This window comes from Citrus sinensis, chromosome 7 (assembly GCF_022201045.2).
Source record: "Citrus sinensis cultivar Valencia sweet orange chromosome 7, DVS_A1.0, whole genome shotgun sequence".
Lineage (NCBI taxonomy): Eukaryota > Viridiplantae > Streptophyta > Magnoliopsida > Sapindales > Rutaceae > Citrus > Citrus sinensis.
The window spans coordinates 25,074,299-25,091,141 of NC_068562.1; the positions used below are offsets into that span (position 1 = coordinate 25,074,299).

Below are 16,843 nucleotides of genomic sequence, written 5' to 3' on the forward strand. Positions count from 1 at the left end.
ATCAAATTTTATTCAGATCATTCAAAAATATTCAAGAGGAATAAAATAAGATTTTATGTTTCTTTTCATACTATGTCAAGTTCAAATATTATCTCTTCCATATCGAATTCATGTTGCTTGTAAGTTTGTCCACCATTGTGATACATGTTCCATTAATTTAGACGACACATACTTGACATGTTTTTTCTCTGGAATATCTTCAAGAGTATCTTCAATTTTGAAAATCTAATAAAAAATATCTTTAGGATTAGTAAATTCATCATAATAGAAAAGATCATCATCATTTTCGGTATATCTCATTATACACTTCTTTTTTAATTTTTTTTCTTTTTTTTGTTTTAGTTTTTTATGTTTTTTGTAAGAACAGAAAACTAAAGGGCAACAATTAATTAAAAGAAATTATTAGGTCAAAATTATAAATAAGCAAAAGATGGGATACTGATGAATGTGATCGAAAAATTAAAAAAAGATGGGTGGATTTGGAAGAGTTGAGGTCAATGAGTGTGAGCTGGTGGTTGTTTACTTAGATTGTGATGGTTTCATTAAAAAATTGGATGGAATTGGTAGTTAGAGGTTTGTTTCAATTCCAGTAAATAAGATGGCAGATAATAATGCGGGAACTAGTTAGAAAGAAAGGGTTGACGATAGTAAACGGATTGGTAGTGATGGTGGCTGGAAAATCATGGTGCAGGTAGCTAATTGAGGGCTAGTGCAGCAGTTTGTGACTATTTTGGTTTGTTTTTTGTGGCTACCATGGCGGATTGGTGTTTTTTGACTGCTGTGATTTGGTTGGCGGTGTGTGAGCATTCAAGATAATCTTAACCTTTAAATGCAAACTCTATGCTTAACCTTTAAATAAACTTGCCAAGATAATCTTCATTGTTTCTTGTAAGAACCCCATCATCCACGTAAACTAGCATAAAAACTATTATGAAGAAGGAAACCACTATGAAGAAGAAACTATGACATATGATCAAACCATGCATGTGATGCTTGTTTAAGTCCATACAACGACCGATTGAGTTTGCAAACACCATTAAAAAATTTTGAATCTTGGAATCCTGAAGGTCATTCCATATGTACTGTTTCCTTAAGAAATCCATGGAGAAAAATGTTTTTGATGTCAACTTGTCTCATGGACCATTTTAAATGAACTGCTATGGCAAGAATTAATCTTATCATTGTAGCCTTCACAACTGGACTAAAGGTCTCATCATAGTCCTAACCATGAATCTGACTATACCCATGAGAAAGAAGACGAGCTTTAAATCTGTCTACTGTGCCATCTTCATTAAATTTCATTCTAAAAACCCACTTTGACTCGACTGTCACTACAAGAAAAAGGACTTTTTGCGACGGCTACTTACCATCGTGAAAGGCCTTTTACGTCGGCAATACGACGGCAAATGGTTGACGCAAGTAATCGCGTCGTTTTCTATTTGTGATTGGGAAATGACTGTCGTATGACATTTTTTGCGACGGCAAACTAGCCGTCGTAAATTAACATGACGTCGTTAGAATTTAGGCGACGCAAATAAGTAATCAATTGTTATTATTTATCTATTTTCTTCCCAAATCCTGTTCTATTTTTTCATTTTCTACCCAAAATATATATTAACAACATCATTCACATTCTGAATAACATTCATATAATTTCAAAATATAAAATATATCATTGATAATTTTCAATTCAATATACAATGTGAATGAAAAGTAACAATTACAAACCTAAAATAACAAGTTTTAAAATCAATACAATGAACCAATTATCCAACAACATTATCCATTAAAATCTGCAAATCAATTATAAAATCCACTGTGTAAGCAAGCATGCTAGTTGTTACTCTCAAAATTAGGGTTTGCATTTTGATTGTTATGGTGAGAACTTGATGCATCTGGAATCTGCAAATGAGAAGCAAATAAAATCAACAATGAATTTGATTAATTGTCTCTACACTATAAGCTGCTTAATTCCAAAGATAAGTGCTAGATATTAAATGAAAAATATTTACTCATTTAACAGGTCATTCTTAAGAACTTATTGACAGTTAAAGAATTTAAGTCACCAAAATCAATCACTGCCAACAAATGCAAATTTTCCAGGAAGCAAATTAGTCCACTTCTCCTTAAATTATTACTTCTCAAAAAGTACTTAATCCACCACTTCATTCTCTCTACTTCTTTTTCACACTTTGGTCCTTTTACCAACCCAACAATATTACTTGAAATCCTATTTCACACTGATAAAATTTCCATTAAGTCAATTTACATTAATTCTTCACATATATTAAGTCAAGATATTTTTTCTTCTTTTTTTTCTTTAATGCACAACATTTTTTCTTTATATAATCTTCAATTTAGTCAATCCAATATATCCAATTCAGAATTCAGTAAGTAAATAGAATCACTCACAAAAGCTGATCAAACAAAATTCAACTACCAACATCACACTAGATAAACAACAGCTCAATAAAACAACTCATCTAATTCAAAATTTGGTGGGCAAGTAGAATTAGTCACAGAAGCTACTTAAATATACAATCACAAAAGCTACTCAAATAGAATTCAACAACCAAAATTCACTCTAAATATACTACAGCTCAACAATCCAATTGTAGACAAATAAAATCATTCATAGAAATTACTTAAACATAAAATTTACTCTAGATAAGCTAACAATCATCGATGAAAATAGAGCTAGATCTAGCCGAAATATCATCAATGCATGAACTTAAAATACAACAGTAATTAGAAAGCAAAGGAAAATAACGAGGATAAATTAAAAAAATATTAGTTAAGTTCTCTCACCTGTGTGGTGTAAATGAAGAAGCAATGGATCCTGTAGCAAATGAGAACAAAGACAGGAGGTGAATTAGGCACCAATTTTTTTTCTCTATTAAATTGTAAGAATCAATTCGGCTTGGGTCTTTACAATTCCAACAATAAGCTTTTTCACATTTCAAAAATAAAAACTAAATCTAGAAAGAAGGAGAAATAAATTTGAATTGAAAAAACTTACAAAAAAAAAAGGCAAGAACCAGAGAAAGCACAAGCCACAGAGAGCCCGCTCTGTAGAGAAAGCATCAATTCATCTAATTTGGAGCTCACTTTGGAGATAAACACCAATTCATCTTCGTAATAGCTCAGCCCGCTCTGTCTTCTGGAATTTGATTTTATTTGTTTTGAGAAATGAGGTAAAATGTGTTTTTCAAACAAAGAGTATTATAAGTGGACTGAGCTTTTGATATAACGAAGAATAAAGGTTGCACAAAAATTAATAAGCTTTTTGAATTTGGGCCCCGTTTTGTTTAACCCAATAAAGTCATAAGTGGGCTGTGTAAGTGACAATTGCGACGGCTTATTTTGCAGTCGCAAGAGCTATTGCGAAAGACACTTTCTTTTGTAGTGTGTATTCACACCTGTTGGCCGATGAGCTATGGTTCGTGTATTGTTGCTCTTCAATGCTTCAATTTCATCATTTATAGCTTCTAGCCAGTATGGTATTTTCAAAGCCGTCTTGTACGATTTTGGTTCCGAAATATATAGAGCATATTTTGTTGTGACTGCCATTTGATAAGCCAAAGTAGGATTGTTGCACAATTTTCATCTTGTAATAATCTAATGGTGATTTTCTAATGTCGATAAGATAATTTCTTACTTTTTTTGGGATGATTAAATAAATTAAATCAATGAACAATTTATTATCAATGCCATTTGGATCATGAACATGAAAATTTTGATTATTTTTCTCAGTGCATTCAATGCTTGTAGAATTAGCAGGCAATCTTCTTTTTCTAATTCATGTGAGGGAGTGAGTGTATCATTACTAGTTTCAGGTTATGTTGGCTCAATAAATTCGTGCTAAACAGGAACAAAACTTAGTGAAGAGGTGTTGCGATAATTCTCTGTTTCCTTTAAGTCATTAATATTGGTTTCTCGTAATTGAAGGATTTGTGTTGTACCGAGTCTGTGCTTCTTTTGTCTCATTAACATTAGCATGATTACAACATCCAGTTGAATTTAATAAACAGTCAACAAAAATCTCCAATTACTACTAGCTTATTGGTCCACGCCTCAAATTCATGAAAATTGATTAATTTTAGAGTGCCTTTAATTTTAGTTTCCTATTGAAAATCAACCACATATTGAAGGTTAGACTCATCAAATATTACATGACGAGATATATATACTCGGCTCATCTTAGGATCCAGACATTTGTATTTTTTGTGATGTGTACTATACCCAATGAAAACGTAGGGATATGTCTTACTTTCAAATTTAATTTTTTTCTATTTCCTTAAATAAGTAAAGTATCTACACCCAAATACCCTTAAGCTACTATAATCATGATCTTTTTATATACGCTGTGCAATGGAGTTTCAATCTTAAGAGAGGATAAGACATTAAGTTAATATAACACCCTAGGCAAATCCCATATCGATAAAATACGGGAGAGATACTGGGATTATAAGGGGTGATCCACACCTTAATTGGCAGGACGTGTTTTGGGGTGTATGCGCCCTAGAAACAAACCTGTGCGGGCCTTGTTAAGGACCAAAGCGGACAATATCTTGTCAGGTCTGAGTTGGATCATGATATTATGGTATCATAACGGCTCCGCGTGTCCTCTTGAGCGATGGTGGGGCAAACCTCAATGAGGGCATTGAGTCCCTAAGGAGGGTTTATGTAACTAATGTCATGACCCAACCTAAACCTTGCAAGATATTGTCCACTTTAAGTCTTAACAAGGCCCGCACGGGTTTGTTTCTAGGGTGCCCATACACCCCAAAACGCGTCTTGCCAATTAAGGTGTGGATCACCCTTATAATCCCAGCATCTCTCATGTGCTTTGCCGATGTAGGATTTACCTAGGGTGTTACAATTAATTTGTCATAAACGTCTCAACTCATAATTTTAGCGCCAAATTTCCTTGAAATAAAAAAGTTAGTCCTGTTTCAGCCAAATGTCTTGTGCTTTCTATTGACAATTCCATTTTGTTCTAGAGTGCATGGACAGGAAAATAGATGTAATAAAATTCCATAATGACTTAAATGATTTTCAAAATCTCATGATTTAAAGTCACACCAACCATCACTTTAGAATGTTTTGATTTTTCTTTCAAAGTGATTTTCTACAAATTCTTGAAACCTTAAGAAACACTCATAAAATTCAAATTTCTTTCTTAAAGGGTAAAACCTTAATTATATGTCAAGCGTGATGATCCCTATAGGTCATAGTGCACAATCTCTAAAAAAAACTTGGAGATTTTCTTTGAAGAGTCAAAAGATAACTTACAATTCTTTTCCATTTGGCAACTTATACAAATAGAATTTGATTTCACCCAACTAGATACATTAATGAATTACTTAACTTGCAAGTGTTTAAAAAACTTCATATGTGGATGTCTCATTCGCTGATGCCATATAGAAAAAAAAAAAGCTTTATTTGGTTTATATATTGCCAATGCTTCCTTGCATGCTTCTCTAAGTGTATAAAGTCCCCCCTTTTTATACCTTTGGATTATGATCCTGCCTTGACTGTCTTTTTATCACAATATCATTAGATAAGAATTTAATGGAAACATGGATAATTTGAAGTGAGTTACCCTACTGATAATAGATTCTTCTTTATTTGTGGTTTAGTTTCAGTTCCCCATTATTAATGTTAATCTTAGCTTGTCAAACATGTGTGATTTTGGACTTTCCCCATAATAAACAGTTACAGATTCATAAGACTCCACGAATGGATAGATTAACGGTAGAAAGAGTGTCAGTATTCTTTTTCAGAGAAACAAAGCCTTTGTATCCATGTGAAAGCTGTCAAATTGAAGGAAAGCATCTAAATTCTTGTCCTCGCATGTCGCGTAGATCTTGTTCAATAAGGCTTATAAGGCTAATCAGAATTATCAATACTCCAACAATTAGTGAAGAATTTTTTAAAAAAGTATCTGACGATTATGGAGCTATCAAATAGGCATTTCACAAAACAAATCTTACAGACTTTGGACCTCAAGCTCATTAGACCATCTAAGTCTCATTGGGCTAACCCAATATTTTATGTGAATAAATATTTAGTCATTAACTACATAAAGCTGAATAAATCTCTCTAAGACATTAGATATCCTATACTTAGAAAGATCGATCTCTTGAAATGAATAACATCTTTAAAAGTATATTCCAAGCTCGACATGAAGTCAGAATCTTGGCAGATCGGTATAAAATATGAAGACATGCATAAGACAACATTTATAGTGCCACATGGACATTATAAATGGAATGTTATGCCATTTGGACTAAATAATGCTCTATTAGAATTTCTCCATAGGATGGATAAAGCAAACAAGCCCATAACAGAATTTTGCCTAGTATACATTAATGATGTTCTAATTTTTAGCAACAATGAAGAAGAACATGCTGAACAGGAAAATCAACTTCGGAATGTGGAGGCGCGAAGTTATGGATGCCCTTATTCAAATCGATCTCGATGTTGTTTTGAAAAATAAAAGATACTTGTATGATGAAGAAATTTGGGATCGTATGAACGAGAAAGCCTGTGGTCAGATCAGATCTTGTTTGACCAAGGCTGTGAAATACTTGGTGAAAGATGAAGAGTGTGTGATGTCTTTGTGGCGTACATTGGAGGAGAAGTACCTGTTGAAAAGTCTTGAAAATCGTCTTCATGTAATGAGCCAAGTATATGGCTTTCGAATGAAACCTAGGGTGTCAATGCATGATCATGTCTCAAGATTTGAAAAGTTACTTGCTGATTTGAAGAATCTTGATGAGGATATTAAGGATGAAGTCAAGGCTGTGATTCTGTTATACTCACTACCAGAGGAATATAGACATTTTGTGACTACCTTGATATATGGGAAAAGCATGATCATCTTCAAAGATGTTTGCACAGCATTGACTAATTTGGAGATTCAGAATAATGATAAAAATTCTGAAGGAGCATCGTCTGAAGCTTTGGTGAGTAGAGATTGGCCGATGGAGAAAAAGAAGAAGCGTGGTGGAAAGAATTCTCGATCCAAATCGAGAATCAGAAATATAGCTTGAGACGAGTGTGCCTTTTGTCATGAAAAGGGCCATTGTAGACCAAAGGCTTAAAAGAGAGATGGAAACAAACCAGCAGCAGCAAACTTGGCACGGAAAGATGAAGACTCTGATTATTTACTAAGTATTACTCCTGCAGTATACGTGGCTAGTTCGAGTGAGTGGATACTTGATACTAGAGCAACCTATCATTTGTGTCCCATTAAGGAATGGTTTACGGATTTCAGCAAATTGGAATCTGGTGCAGTTATGATGGGGAATGATCAACCTTGTCGCACAATGGGGATATGAACAATTCAGCTCAAAATGTTTGATGGAATGATCAGAGAACTAAAAGAGGTTAGATTTGTTCCAGCTTTAAAGAAAAAATTAATTTATGTGGATGCTTTGGAAGCTAAAGGCTACAAGGTTAACATTGAAGGTGGCACAATGAAGTTTACACATGGGACTATGGTGATTCTGCAAGGAGTTCGGCGTTACAATCTGTACTATTTGAAGGGAGGTACAACTGATGAAGCAAATGTTGCTGAGGCGCACAGTGACACCACTAAGCTATGGCATGTACGATTGGGATATGCTGGAGAAAAGTCTTTGCAAACTCTGATGAGGCACAAACTCTTAAAAGGTACCAAAACCTATAAATTAAATTTCTGTGAGTATTGTGTAGTAGGCAAGAAAATAAGGGTCAAGTTTGGTACGGCTAATCACGATACTCGTGAGATCCTTGAATATGTTCACAGTGATGTATGGGGACCAACCAAGACTGCATCAATTGGTGGAAGCCATTATTTTGTTATATTTGTTGATGATTTCTCTAGATGTGTATGGGTGTACACCATGCGAGTAAAGGATGAGGTTTTAGAGATTTTCGTGAAATGGAAGAAACTGGTGGAGACTCAAACTGGCAGAAAGATCAAAGTATTACGATATGATAATGGGGTGAATATACTTTTGATCCATTCTTGCAAGTATGCCAGAATGAGGGTATTAAAAGACATTTCACAGTAAGACATACTTCGCAACAGAACGGTGTGGCTGAGCGTATAAATCGTACTTTACTGGAGAAGGTACGATGTATGTTATCTAATGCTGGTTTAGACAAAAAGTTTTGGGCTGAGGCAGTGAGTTACGCAAGTTACTTAATAAACCAGATGCCTTCTGTTGCAATTGGGGGTAAAACTCTTATGGAAATGTGGCTTGGAAAGCATGCACAAAACTATGATTCCCTTCGTATATTCGGATGTTCAGCTTATTATCATGTCAAAGATGGTAAACTGGATCCTCGTGCTAGAAAAGTTATCTTTGTGGGATTCAAAGGTGGAGTAAAGGGCTTCAAGTTTTGGGATCTCGAAGATAAAATGTTTGTGTGTAGTAGAGATGTCACATTTAATAAAGCTTCAATGATGAAAGCTTCAAGTTCTTAACAGGTGGAGAACAAGACCACAGAGGTATTGCAGCAGGTGGAGTTTGATACAACTCCATATGTACTAGTTAGTTGTACATCAGAGAATGATTCAACTATGGAGGTGACACATAGAGTTGAAGAAGAGGTTATTTCTTCTGATGTCCCACAAAATGAAGAAACAATTGATGATGTAGATAATTATGATTTTATAGCAATAAGGAGGTCAAGAAGAGAGATAAAGAAACCCGGATGGCTTACTAAAGATATGGTAGTAGCCTATACACTTCCAGTTATTGATGATTACATCCCCAACACTTTCAGTGAAGCATTACACAGCAGTGAAAGTGATCAATGGAAGTTAACCATGGAAGAAGAGATAAAATCTCTCCATCAAAACCAGACTTGGGAACTTGTGAAGTTACCAAAGGAGAAAAAGGCTATTGGCAATAAATGGGTCTACGCCAAGAAGCAAGGATCTCTAAATCAATCAACTCCTCGATACAAGGTAAGGCTCGTTGCAAAAGGCTTTGCTCAGAAGGAAGGTATTGACTACAATGAAGTTTTCTCTCCAATTGTAAAACATACTTCCATTCATATCTTACTTGCCTTAGTTGCAAAATATGAGTTAGAGTTGGCTCAATTGGATGTTAAGACGATGTTCTTACATGGAGATTTGGAAGAGGAAATCTACATGACTCAGCTTGTGGTTTCAAAGTTGCTGGAAAGGAGAATCATGTGTGTAAGTTGATTAAATCTTTGTACGGACTGAAGCAATCGCCAAGGCAATGGTACAAAAGATTTGATCAATTTATACAAGGGCAGAAATTCACTAGAAGTGAACACGATCATTGTGTTTACTTTAGAAGACTACTAGATGGAGCTTTCATCTATTTGTTACTCTATGTCGACGATATGCTTATAGCTTGGAAGAATAGAGATGAGATCGAAAGATTAAAGAAGTAGCTGGCTTCTGAGTTCGAGATGAAAGACTTGAGTGATGCACAGAGAATACTTGGGATGGAGATTTGTAGAGACAAGAAGAAAATGAGCGTATGGTCGACTCAAAAGTCTTATTTGAAGAAAGTGCTAGAAAGATTCGGTACGAATGACAAAACTAAATCGGTATGTACACATCTAACTCCTCATTTCAAATTAAGTTCTTCTTCATGTTCTACATCTCAAGAAAAGTGTGATTATATAGCTCGTGTTCCATATGCTAGTGCTGTGGGTAGTCTTATGTATGCTATGGTATGCACAAGGCTCGATATATCTCAAGCAGTGAGCATGGTAAGTAGATACATGGACAATCCGGGTAAAAATCACTGGCTTGCGGTAAAGTGGATTCTCTGATATCTGTATGGGACAATTGATGTTGGGTTATTGTTCAAGAAGGATTGTGGTCAACAATGTGTGGGGTATTGTGATTCTGATTTCGCCGGAGACCTAGATAAGCGAAGATCAACAATGGGCTACGTATTCATATTAGGTGGATGTCTGATTAGCTGGAGGTCGATTCTACAATAGACAATTGCTCTGTCCACTACAGAAGCAGAGTACATGGCAGTAACTGAAGCTGTAAAGGAAGCTATCTGGTTGAAAGGCTTGTTAGGTGATTTGGGAGTAATCCAGGAGACCATTGCGATCTTTTATGATAACCAAAGTGCGATATTCCTCGCGAAGAATCAAACATATCACGCTCGGACGAAGCACATAGATGTGAAATATCATTATGTGAGGGAGATTATCGAGGGTGGTGATGTGTTGTTGACAAAGATTAATACCAAGGATAACCCACCAGATATGTTGACAAAGGTGATTTCTGGAATTAAGTTTCAACATTGCTTGATCCCAAATTTTGGGTACGTAGGCAGTCACAGAGATGCAGCCATTTTGGGGATGATGGTTCGTTGGTAGTTGGCTCAGATTTAGACAAATTTTCGTCGAGGTAGAGAATTGTTGAAAAGTCATGCATATGGCATCCAGATTCAAGAAGGCATGCAAACTTTCAAAGGGCTACCAAACAATTAAAGAAAAAAAATGAAAAGTTGGCAAATTTGTCAAATTTACCAAATGGACACCATTGACAATTTGCTTAGGTTAGGTGGAATAGTAAAGGGGTTGTTGCAATAGTGCCATTGTTTTCCCTATAAATAGATGACACTTCTTCCATTCTAAGCATCCCTAAATTGTTAAGCTTATAAGTTTCTAAGCTTTTAAGAGAAGTGAGAGAAGTGTGTCTGGGGAATTTATCTTTCCTGCAGAGTGTGAGAGTACTGGGTATATTTGGGTTTCTGGGAAGTGAGATTCGTTATTCAAATATTTGTACTCTATTAATTGTTAAATAAATAATTATTCTTTCTTGCCTCCGTGGATGTAGGTTTAATTACCAAACCACGTAAATTTTGTGTCCTTTATTTTTCTATAATTATTTGGTGCGCTTGATTCCGCATTCCGCGCACAACAGGTTCTACCAGAAAAGTAATGAAATTGTTTATCCTTCTTTGTTGTTGGACCTGAAAGCAAGGGCGAGAAACTCTAGGAATCCTGAAAATTATGGAGCCAAAATCGAGGAGTGCTTGGTTATTATAGTGAAAATTGGAGTTCTCTGCTCATCGGAATCCCCATCCGGGCGAATGCAAATAATAGATGTTGTGGCGAAATTACGTGCTGTTCGGAAAATCTTTCTCAGTATTAGGGGTTGAAGCATTAGCAATGGGAGGCCATGTGCTCATTGTTCACCATCGTTAATAGATCTTAACCTTTTATTATGATTGCGTTTTTGCATGCTTCATAGCGATTTAACCACTGAATTTTTGTTGCATTACATGTTGCATCAATCAATCATAGGGATGGCAATGCGAAGGGGAGGGGAAGGGACCGACGTCCCCACACCCATCCCCGATATTCTACATATATTCTCGTCCCCTCCTTGTCCCCATTAGAATTGCTTGATGGGATCCCCGTCCTCTCCCTGAATAATAAGAGAGAATTCCCGAAAAGTCTTCAATCCCCGAATAACTGATACATTTTTAAATTTAAATTCTAAACTTGATTTAACCATATTAAAATAAAAATTTAAGCCAAAGTAAAGTTTGACAATATATCTTACACTAATATTAATTCATTACAAAAATCACACTACCAAATACAAATCATCAGAATAATTATCTTCGTCAATCTTGATCTTATAATAAAAAAATTATTTTTATATTAATAATAGAATTAATGAAATTGATATAGATACTGAAATTAATATTTTTAATAAAAGCATTTACTCTTGCACCTCATGTTCCTCATGTTCTTTCTCGAGAAATTTGACAAATTGAGAGATAACATCAGGTTTCAAATCTAAAACAATAAAAATAATATAAGCAATATGACTCATAATTTAAAACAATTTTGGGACAAGACCTTTAGAATAAGGTTTGGTCAAATAGTAATTCAGGACTACAACTAATTAAGTAGGCTCAAAATTTTTATAGTAGATTTGTATAAATATTTTGATATTTGTTATTTATACTAATATTTAATATAATTTAAATTTCATTATTAATTTATTAATAATTTTAAAAAATAAAAATAAAATTAAAAATTAATACGAGAAAATGGGGAAATGGGTAGGGAATGGAGATTCCACCTCATCCCCGTCCCTTCTCCGAATAAAAAATTAGGTAAAAAATTATTTCCGTTCCTTTCCCGAATAAGTAATTGGGTATAAAATTGTCTCCATACCCTCCTTGAATAGGAAAAATTCCCAAAGATCCCCGTCCCTGTGGAGATTTTTACCATCCCTAATCAATCACTGTGCCCCACATCAATTTGTATGTTAAAACATGGGGTACGTGTCAAACAATAATTAAATAAATATGGCTCCATATCACTACTCTTTTGGCTATTTTCATTCTAATTTCTACCTTTATCATTTCTATAAAATTAAGAATAAATAAGGGAAAAAAGAGAAGTAAATTTGAAGACTGGACTTCAAGAAGAATTTCTGGAAACAAAGTGATTTGATTATTACGATTGTCTCTCCCCTATAACACAATTTTTACACTTGCAGGGAGGACTTTAGACTGTAAAGAACTAGAAAAAGGAGGATTTAGGGCAACAATCGAAAAATAGAAGACAGAAAAGGCTAGGAAAGAAAAGAAAAAACAAAAAAAAAAAAAAAGAAGGAAAGAAAAGAACTAATAAACCGGCTCTGTTTTTTTCTTCATCGATTTTTTCGTATCCAGGATGGCATCATGTCTTCTCTTGGAGATTGCTTTAAATTCCTCCTGGTACTGCAGGTCAATCATTTCCAGCTTCATTCTGATTTCTTCGTCTATTTCTAGGTCAGACAGAGAAGAGATAGTGAGACCACTCGAAGTGTCCACCACACCATTGGAGCATATGTCCATGATATTGCTCTTTTCATCTGGGGTTTCGCCTAATCCCATTCTGGCAGGAGATTCACTCGTTCTAACAACAAATGCATGTCCATCGAAGTCCATAGTCCCCGGCTCTGGGAATATATCTGAACTAAAGCAGTATTTCTTTTCATTCTGCTCACTGGAGGATCCAGAAACATTTGATTTCTCAGAAGTTTGATCATCTGCTGTGGCCTTACCCTGACAGCTGAAATCATTATGAGATCTTTTCTCATCGGGCTTAATAAAATCAGGCCCTAGCACTGTTGTTTGAATGCCTTCTTTGAGAGAAGTAGAATCTTGGCCATCTGAAGACCTTGAATGATTGTCAGCTTCATAAGACCTCTGGGACAACCCTGAAGAATTGTCTACACGTTCTAGCGACAAAGCATCCTTCTCGTGGTCCCCAGGAGATTGTCGTCTGCTTTTTTGGGGAATTAGATGGTCAATGCGAACACATGGTTTCCAACCAGGTATCAGGTTCAGTAACAATAAATCAATCAACTCTGCAATGAATGTAACATTCTGGTCAGCCAGCTCCAGCTGCTCAACCATTTCACTTGAAACTGAGAAGGCTGTATCACTATCAAGGTAGAAAAGAAAATGAATATTCCTCAGGCGGCCTGCATTTAAGGACATCAAACAAACGTTATGTGAAAATATATCAAATCGTAGAGAGTGCAATGAAACAAAGTTTAGAGAAAAAGTGATAAGAATCTGAGAGCAGACATGCATTTAAAAGGCAAAGTACTGACCAGACTGATCTGATATTCGAAGGATCAATGATACAGAGTATTCATCATTGCTCTCGCCTTTTAACAAGAAAAAGTTCCCTCTCTTAGATCTTCGAACCTCAATGCTCGGAGAATAGGAATCCCCACCACCAGAGTTATCAAGAAAAGTGATAACAGGCAGTTCTGTGTCACTATCAAAATCCATGGAGGGATGCTTATTTCGCACACCAGCTGGTCCTTCTGACATTAGACACCTATCTCCAAAGGCTCCCACTCTGGGCAAAACAATGTCAGGCAGCGGCAGTGGACGATTTTTTGTTGTTCCATTCACTTGGAGAAAAGGGTCCGTCAGAAGCTCCTTTGCTGAGAGCCTTTGAGATGCAGGGACTAGACACTTCTCAATAAAGCTCTTTACTTCTGGATCCTTCACTTTAGAAAGGGCAGCAGGTTTGATGCCCTTCAAAGTCATAAAACAAAGGTCATTGACCAACATATAGGCAATAGCCATTACAAGCTAAAGAAAATGCAAAATATCATTCATAGATAACTTACAGATGAAACCTTCTTGTAAATCTGAGCAGAGTTTCTGCATTCACTATAGGGGTATTCAAATGTCACCATCTCTAGCATGCACATTCCAAAGGAATATATATCAGCCAACTCGTTGTAATTCTCGTCATACAACTCAGGAGCCATGAACTCTGGGGTTCCTGTGAAGACCATCTCCATGGATCAATTGGAAAGAATGAGGAGCCAACTCAGAAGCAATGACATTTGGGTAAATATAGAAGGCATATAAAACAAAAATCTCCAATAAAACCATTAGAATGTGAATCAAGCCCATAATGCCTGGGGCTGTTGGAATATTTTTCCCCAAATCAATCAGGGCATAATTGCATGTAAGAGGAGAAGTTGCATCTGATAAGTGTCAAAGATATTAAAGAAGAAAAATATAAATATACCAATTACACTTTTGGCATTAGCCTGCTCCATGATAGTGGCCAACCCTAGATCTCCAATTTTCACTTCTCCTTGGTTACCATTGATAAATATGTTGTCACACTTCAGATCCCTATGTATTATTGGTGGATCATGACTGTGAAGGTAAATTAAGCCTGACAAAATCTGTCTTGCCCAACCTTTCACAGCCTTCATGTCAACCTTCTTGTGTTTCTTCCGGTACCTAAATCACAGTTCAGGGCCACTAATCACAGGGCTAATGTCACTATAAAACCAAAAAAGGGGAATTTTAAGGGAGTCATGAGAAGGAGAGGAAACGTACTGTCTGAGGCTACCCGAGGTGAAGAGCTCAGTTATAATATTCACCGTCTTGTTCTGGTCATCAATCCATGAATTGTAAAACCTTATAATATTGTTATGCTTCAGTGACTTCAAGAGATGCACCTCAGAGTAAAGCCTCTCTAAGTCTTCTGGTGACTGCAACACATCGTCAATCCGAACTTGGCACCATGCTACTTCAAGTCCGTTGACTTCGTCAAATGCCTTGTAGCTAGGATTTCATAAAATTAAGGAAAGCATACAGATCCATGAACAAAATAAGCTCAAACTACCAAAAAGGAATTTATTTCCATTTGCAACTTTGTTACATCCAGTCACAGACTAGCTTGTCCAACATTACCTTTTTCTTATCAGAGAAAAAAAAAAGAAAAAAAAATGTCGGCTGTAACAGCTTCTGCAAACATATGTATCCACAGGACAAAGTACAAACACTAGTATCTCTGAATGAAACAAAAAAGGAAGAAAAAAACAGAATAATGAAGGATACACTGTCTTAAAAGCCCCTTTTCCAATCACTTCTTTGTACTGTAAGAACCCACATCGGGTTATATTTCAGTTTTGTTGATGGGGATTGACAGAAAAACATAAGAAAAGACACATCATAGAACTTCAGTCTCTTGCCTCAAAAGCAAAACAAGGCATACAAAAAAAGATAACAACACACTAATTTTCTTTCACCTCCCAATTTTCCCAGCAAACAAGCAGGGAAAATAGAAGAAATTGATTAACAATATAAAAAAGAGCATAACATTACCCGGATGTATCGACAAGTTGGATCAGTCTCAAGTACATCAGGATCAGGAGGCTCCATTTTTGCCGCACCATCTTCTGAACTTTCCATATTAACAAAGCTCCACTCTCTGCAACAACTTATCCAAATTTTTAAATCTGAATCGAAATTGAAATATCTAACTTGTTTACTGCAAGACTTCAAAAACCAAATTAAAACTGAAACCATCGTTGCTACTTCAAGGTTCCATTAAGTATAGGACACTAAATAAAAATCTTTTAATGAAAGATCATTTGAGAACTATCATATAAAAACAGACAGTAAGGCATTCAAGAGAAAGAGATTACAAACCCATTATACAAAAAAAGATTCAAATCCAAACACCCAATAAACCCCAATCAAACACAAATCCATTATTTTTTTTTTAAAAAAAAGAAATCCAAACACCCGAAAAGTCCAAATCATAATACCAAGGCCCTAATTCCCAAGTTCAGCAACTCCAAAGGAACAACAGCACAGAGCCAGAGAAGGTGTTGATACTTTATCCCAAGAAAACCAAAACTAATTATACAGGCAAATTAATTAAGAAACTAAAAAGAACCCAATTCATTAAAACAGCAACTGAACCTAAATTTACTTCTAAAAGAATTCAATATAACAATCAAATAAAAATAATAAAAGAACATACATATGGCCACAAAGGATAATGCATTGCATATATCGATAAAAAAATTTTAAAAAGTAATTGTTAGTAATTAAATAAAATTAATATGTAGAATTCGGTTTCTTCTGTTCATACCTGGTTGCTTGGTTTGGCTTCACTGCTAATTAAACGAACCAAAATGTTATTATCCTTAGCAAGAGAACAATGAAAACCCTAACCCTAATGAATTTGATTCCTAAAAGAGAGAGAATGAGATAGAGACAAAAATGAAACAAGTGTCGTTTTGATGAATCAGAGACCAACACATTCCGTGTTCAAAGCAAATCAATTTCTCTCTAAAACCAGAGAAACCTCGACATGATCTACACAGCGTATATTTATACTTATCTGTTTCGTTTTAAATTTATCTTATTGGAAATATATAACATTCAGCTCCCTAACTTATTATAAAATCACTAACGATGATAGTTTATGGCAGTTTATGCCGAACCTTGTACTCTAATTTCTTTTATTAAAATCAACGACACATAAGTACGTGGATAATTTG

The 16,843-nt window shown here is 35.3% G+C and overlaps 1 protein-coding gene across 3 annotated transcripts; it reads right to left on the reverse strand.

Annotated features, from left to right (window-relative positions):
- Positions 1–12,451: 12,451 nt before the first annotated feature.
- On the reverse strand, positions 12,452–16,668 carry LOC102629321 (probable serine/threonine-protein kinase WNK7). Of its 3 annotated transcripts, XM_006464535.4 has the most exons (8): positions 16,432–16,668; positions 15,657–15,762; positions 15,390–15,427; positions 14,886–15,113; positions 14,566–14,786; positions 14,156–14,313; positions 13,625–14,060; positions 12,452–13,492 (listed from the first exon to the last, which is right to left on the reverse strand). In XM_006464535.4, the coding sequence occupies exons 2-8, from the start codon at positions 15,741–15,743 to the stop codon at positions 12,648–12,650; spliced, it is 2,013 nt and encodes a 670-aa protein (XP_006464598.1). In that variant the 5' UTR covers positions 15,744–15,762; positions 16,432–16,668; the 3' UTR covers positions 12,452–12,647. The 3 variants fall into 3 exon arrangements, with proteins under 3 accessions (XP_006464598.1, XP_052301041.1, XP_006464597.1); XM_052445081.1 differs by lacking the exon at positions 15,390–15,427 and having other exon boundaries at positions 16,432–16,667; XM_006464534.4 differs by lacking the exons at positions 15,657–15,762; positions 16,432–16,668 and having other exon boundaries at positions 14,566–14,807; positions 15,390–15,650.
- Between the last annotated feature and the right edge of the window lie 175 nt (positions 16,669–16,843).

Bases quoted from the DNA above. Each gene is read 5' to 3' on its own strand.
- LOC102629321 (XM_006464535.4), bottom strand. From the start codon at position 15,743: ATGGAAAGTTCAGAAGATGGTGCGGCAAAAATGGAGCCTCCTGATCCT. The intron at 14,787-14,885 runs GTACGTTTCCTC...ACTGTGATTTAG, and splicing joins ACCTCGGGTAGCCTCAGACA to GTACCGGAAGAAACACAAGA. The intron at 14,061-14,155 runs GTAAGTTATCTA...ATGACTTTGAAG, and splicing joins TTTACAAGAAGGTTTCATCT to GGCATCAAACCTGCTGCCCT.